The 5,207-nt window shown below is 32.5% G+C and overlaps 2 protein-coding genes across 3 annotated transcripts in view; one reads left to right on the top strand and one right to left on the bottom strand.

The window, feature by feature from the left end:
* On the top strand, nucleotides 1–4,430 carry LOC100183495. 2 transcript variants are annotated; one of them, XM_009861095.2, is made up of 17 exons: nucleotides 1–24; nucleotides 292–397; nucleotides 606–721; nucleotides 850–871; nucleotides 935–1,050; nucleotides 1,264–1,393; nucleotides 1,462–1,553; nucleotides 1,776–1,944; nucleotides 2,029–2,189; nucleotides 2,294–2,346; nucleotides 2,817–2,919; nucleotides 3,011–3,163; nucleotides 3,277–3,395; nucleotides 3,459–3,544; nucleotides 3,782–3,950; nucleotides 4,004–4,092; nucleotides 4,228–4,430. In XM_009861095.2, the coding sequence occupies exons 2-17, from the start codon at nucleotides 388–390 to the stop codon at nucleotides 4,326–4,328; spliced, it is 1,689 nt and encodes a 562-aa protein (XP_009859397.2). In that variant the 5' UTR covers nucleotides 1–24; nucleotides 292–387; the 3' UTR covers nucleotides 4,329–4,430. The 2 variants fall into 2 exon arrangements, with proteins under 2 accessions (XP_009859397.2, XP_026691515.1); XM_026835714.1 differs by lacking the exon at nucleotides 1–24 and having other exon boundaries at nucleotides 37–397.
* A 396-nt stretch (nucleotides 4,431–4,826) lies between these two features.
* Nucleotides 4,827–5,207, bottom strand: part of LOC100178680 (centromere protein J-like) — a 4,770-nt gene continuing 4,389 nt past the window's right edge. Inside the window, exon 2 of the mRNA XM_002123944.4 lies at nucleotides 4,827–5,195. Coding sequence (XP_002123980.1) covers nucleotides 5,096–5,195 — 100 coding nt within the window. The 3' untranslated portion in view covers nucleotides 4,827–5,095. The remainder of the gene's footprint in view (nucleotides 5,196–5,207) is intronic.

Below are 5,207 nucleotides of genomic sequence, written 5' to 3'. Positions count from 1 at the left end.
TGCAACAGAAAGTATTAAAACCAGGTAATTTTTAGATAATTGTTTTTAGTTTCATTAGTTTTCTATCAATGCTTGGATAAAGAACTCATTTTTGTAACAAGATAATGTTATTGTGAAACAAGATCAGGAAATGAGACCAGGTGATATTGGTTTAACACATCCGTTCTGTGCCAAGAATAAACTTAAGCATGTATTACGTAAGCATTAGATGTCTAATTTAAAATCTCTGGATTGCAATCACATCAATCATTTAATTTGGTGTGATTGGGTAAAATGGATGTTGGATATCAGAACCATAACCCAGTGGCTAATGAAGGAATTTATGAAGAAGAAATTTGCTACAGCCCAAAGCAAAGTTATGAAGAAGTGGTAATACCAAACAAAGTAATGAAAGCAGGTAAACTTAACTGTAAATAAAACTCTTTGGGTCTCTATAAACTTTCATTGTTATATTTTTCATTCTTATATGCATTCCTATTATGGTGTTTTTCAGTATTGCATTTTCAATCTTATAGTTCTTCTTATACACATCTTTAGTTTTACATATCTTTCTTATTCCGATACATTCTTATACGCATGAAAATTAAGTATGAACTTTGTTTTAGATGCTGGGGTGGAAAACAACGATAAAAAATTGTCGCAGAAGTTTTGGAAAATCTTTGCTTGTATTGGTTTTGTGTGGCTTATTGCTTTGACAACTGTTGTGATTCACTACATTGCTGTAAGTCAATTTATAACTTAATTTTAAAGTTAATAATTAACTTTAAAATTAATATATTTTTTACTTTAAAGTTTATATAATAACTTTATCTTGAAATATTTTTATTAAAAATCAATGTTTCTGTGCAGAATACCAATGCAAGCAAGTCAGGTAAACTTTAAATATTTTTCTGCTTTAATTTTTTATAAGGAAACATAATGTGTTAATTATTAGGAGAGTCTGCCTCATCCACAAAAACAGCTACTTCATGTTTGGAGTTGAAAAACTCAGGTTTCTCCAATGATGGCTACTACTCGATACAGCCTGAAGGAACTGACACTCCAATCAAGGTTTTGATTAACTAACACGTCATACTCGGTCAGAGTATTCCAACAATAGTTTAAAACTGTAGATTTAATATGGAACCCCTAAAAACAAAGTTAATAAATCATTTAACATGCCATAAATAAATGAAATTCAATTCTCCACTATAACTTTTAGTTATCAGCAGTTGTTTACTCATAACTATATAATTTTCCAATTTATATAAATTATGTTCTGAGGTTTATTGTGACATGACAACTTCTGGGGGAGGTTGGACTTTAGTTGCATCTGTTCATGAGAATGATATCAATAAAGAATGCACAGTTGATGATATGTGGTTCAGTAAAAACCCGGCACCGGATACACTATGTAAGTAGGATTAAGTCTTAAGATCATTAATTTTTTCTCATCCTTTTCAATCACACTGAACCTTTCAGTTTCAAGATACTGGGAAAACACGAACATATTTGAAAATGTAGAAGATGCGACCTCAGCAGATTATAAAAACATTGGTTATTCTGCAATGAAGGTTTGTAATATGAATATTACCAAACTGTTTTAGCCTTAAATTAAAGTTGGCAACAGGTGAACTATAATTAATAACTTAAGCATTAATAATAGTATCATTGCTGATAGAATAAAAGACCATACACAAACAGCAATCCTATTGAATCATTCTTAGTTTTGAAAATATTTGAATCAACTACTTGTATAATAAACTGCATGATTCATTCAACTTCCTTGTTGCCAGGCATCTAATCTGATGTTACGTCATGTACCAAACAAAACACCTGTGGACCAATCAAAATCCCAGGCAAGCTTGCAATACCACACAAGCAACAACTTCCTTGACAAGTATGGTGGGAATCTATTCACAGCTTATACAAAGCATTATCCAATGACACCAAATATTACAACAGGTGACATTTTTTAAATTATGGATTGTAACACTATTAAACAACACCTGTATGTTTACATATCGATTAAACTACTTTATATTTCAGTTCCGTACCCACCCAATGTTAACAAGTTGGTTGATGCAATAGCAGCTCTCTCTCCAAACTTGATTTCAGGAATCCCAGACTTTTACAATTATAAATATGGCACTGAAACTGATCGTTTACAAAATGGTGGGAATGGTACTTTTACCAGTTATGGAATGAAGGTAAATTTTCATATAGAATACAACAAATAGGCGCAAAACCACAGTAACTGTTTGTTCCCAGCACCCGGAGAGATCTAAAATATCTGAACCTTTTATGTTTTTAGATTCATTTCAACCTTCATTGTTCATTTTCGGTTGTTTATGAAACAGAAGGAAAGTAAGAGCATAATGAACCTCTTGTTATAGCTAATAGACCAATACGAAAATATATACCTTCCGGTACCCATAGTTGGTTTTCACGCCTGCCTCCAACCCAGAGGAAATGGATTAAAGGCTCGTTGTTGCTACCATTGTGGGCGTATGTGTCCTTGGGCAAGACACTTAACAGCAATTGCTTCAATCCAGTGGTCCCTAATGGCTTGTTTAAATTATCAACCACGCATAAATAAAATTAAAAGTTCACCATAAAAATATTCACCCACAAAGTAACATACTTGGTAACTCCTAAGCTGGCACGAGGTGTATGAACACTTGTGTTATAACAACAGGCATATTCTGGCCGCGCGAGGATAAAGAAAGTTACATTCACATTCACATTCACATCTCTTACTTTAATTTATAAAACAGACTTGTGACATTAAGTATGTAATAACTGCAACCTTGTATTTCTTAACACCTAATCTACAGATGTTCATTAAGTAAAAGCATAGCATTCAGCAGAAAATCTCATCCGTTTATTGTTGTATCAGCTCTTGAAAACCCAAATTTATATTCCTCAGGAGGGTATGCGGTACGTAGTATGTTATAAATAGCAGTTTTAAAAATCCCATTAATGAATTGGAAATTTTCAAATTTATAAAACATATTTTATTTCGTTATAGATACAAAGCTACAGATCATCCTCTGACCCAGTCATGTTATACAATGATAGGCTAATAGAAGGCAACTTTGAGCTTCAATACAGAGCTAGATGCGTTTATGGAAGAAATGTTCCAAGTGTTTGTGATGTTTGCTTCGTAGTTAATAACACAAAGGTTTGATTTTTATATATTTAACCTTCCTACAATCTTTCACATAATCTTTGCAGTTTGTTAGGATTCTTTTATAGAAAAAAAGCTATAGAAAAATTTTGTATTAATTATTTCAGGATTGGGCATCATCTACAACATTTACTTTCTATTCACAAGGAACTTGGCAATCAACATACCTTATGCAGTTAAATAACTACCCAAAAAGAATAATGTTTGGTTACACCATGCTTTCAAGGTACTTGTAGCTTTAACCTTTTGCGCTTACAAAGAGTTCAGTTTGTGATTCTTCCTATTCTAGAACTGCTGGACGACTTGTGACAAAAGTTCAGATTGAATCAACTCTGAGGAAAATGTTGCAGCCTTTTAAAAACTACACCTGGTCAGGTATTTCTTAAACTACTGCATAGCCAAACTCTATATTTTGTGTTTATATATTTGTCTATGTTATTACATCATATATTATTTATATGATTTTTATATATCTTATAGTGACATAGTAATGGTTAAAGCTTTTATAATGAATGTGAATTTTTTTCCCAAAATTTTAGTCAGAATGAATGCCAGAAGTAAAAGGAATTACTTTTCCCCAAGTAGGTATGCCATAAACACTTTGCATTACAGCCCCATGTGCAACCAACCATTTAGTAGTACCAGTGACATACACAATTGGTGAATCTACTTTGAGCAACTTTGTTCCCACTCCTATGCACTCAGCAACAACAACTGGATTCTTACAGATCCGTGCTGAATCATATGCTGGAACTTACTATGCTATGTGCCCTGCTGTTAAGTATGCAGTCTGTTGATGAAATAGGCTGAAAATAGGGTTTCTTTGTGTTTTAGACTAAATAGTTGTGATGGACGATTTGTTTGCATTGGCGGTGTGAAAGATGGAAATAGTATAGAAACTGATAACTGCAATGACTTCACTGGTAAGTAATACTGAGACTGCATATTCCCATTTAAATGGCAGGAGGAGATAGCTAATATTTCTGTGTTGATTTAATTTTATATTTCAGTACCAAGCTGTTTTGTAATACATATATTTAGCTTTATATTAATTGCAGATTGGAATGGGGTATTTAGCAACCCATGGAGACACACCAAGGAGGGTTATGCCCATTCAACTAAAGACATTAGATCCACCATCATGATTTTCTATCGTTAAAGCGATAATCAAACTCACGTGTAGTCTTCTTATACATTAGATAAACATATGATGAAATATCTTCTAGTTATTATTGTATCATGTTACCCACTTTGTCCACTTTATTCCTTTAACATAAAATAAACAATGTGTTTACCTTCCTGTTGCTACGACATTGTAAAGATTCTCCTGAATATTTACCCATAGGCGCCAAACCTGTGATGGCAAGGGGGGCAAGGTTACCCTGGAATTTTCTGCACTGCAATAATCAGTAAACATCACAACCAATAAGTTAGATTTGTTTGATAGGATTATGTTTTTAAACTATCCCTGTCTCCCCTGAAGCTATACAAGTTTGATCATTATGTACGAGCATATATATAAGTTCATTTAATCCATTTATACAACAGATTTACAAATGTACCAATCACATACGCACACAGTAGATAAAAAAATAAACAATAAATTATAAACTTATGTTAAATATATAAACACCTAGTTGGAATGTATACAAACGCAATAAAGAAACAAAATAAGATTTATTCAAGACCTTAATCCAGCAGCAAATATTAACAAGGTTGTTTTTAAACTTACAGTAAAACATAAATGTTTGCATGTTTAAGCTATTAGGCTAATAAGTATATTACAACAAAATGCAACATGCTATAAGAATCAACTGCAAAAAAAACCATAGCATTGGGTTTTAAATTTTTAATCTTAATAAACATAAACGTTAGCATGTAAAAATAGTGAAAAATTGTAAAATACTATGACAAAAATGCAATTTGCTATAAAGAAGCTACAGCAGTAGGGCCCATGGTATCAACTACAATTGTTCCATTAGAATCTTTTACTCTCACTCGACCAGAGGAGTATTTTGTCTCTTGCCTTCCATCTGAA

The sequence above is a fragment of the Ciona intestinalis genome, chromosome 8, assembly GCF_000224145.3.
Source record: "Ciona intestinalis chromosome 8, KH, whole genome shotgun sequence".
NCBI classification, from domain to species: Eukaryota; Metazoa; Chordata; class Ascidiacea; order Phlebobranchia; family Cionidae; genus Ciona; species Ciona intestinalis.
Note: the sequence above shows the minus strand (reverse complement) of the source record. Positions and strands in the feature narration are given on the sequence as shown.

Bases quoted from the DNA above. Each gene is read 5' to 3' on its own strand.
- LOC100183495 (XM_026835714.1), top strand. From the start codon at position 274: ATGGATGTTGGATATCAGAACCATAACCCAGTGGCTAATGAAGGAATT. The intron at 2,190-2,293 runs GTAAATTTTCAT...TTATGTTTTTAG, and splicing joins TTACCAGTTATGGAATGAAG to ATTCATTTCAACCTTCATTG. The intron at 4,093-4,227 runs GTAAGTAATACT...TATTAATTGCAG, and splicing joins TAACTGCAATGACTTCACTG to ATTGGAATGGGGTATTTAGC.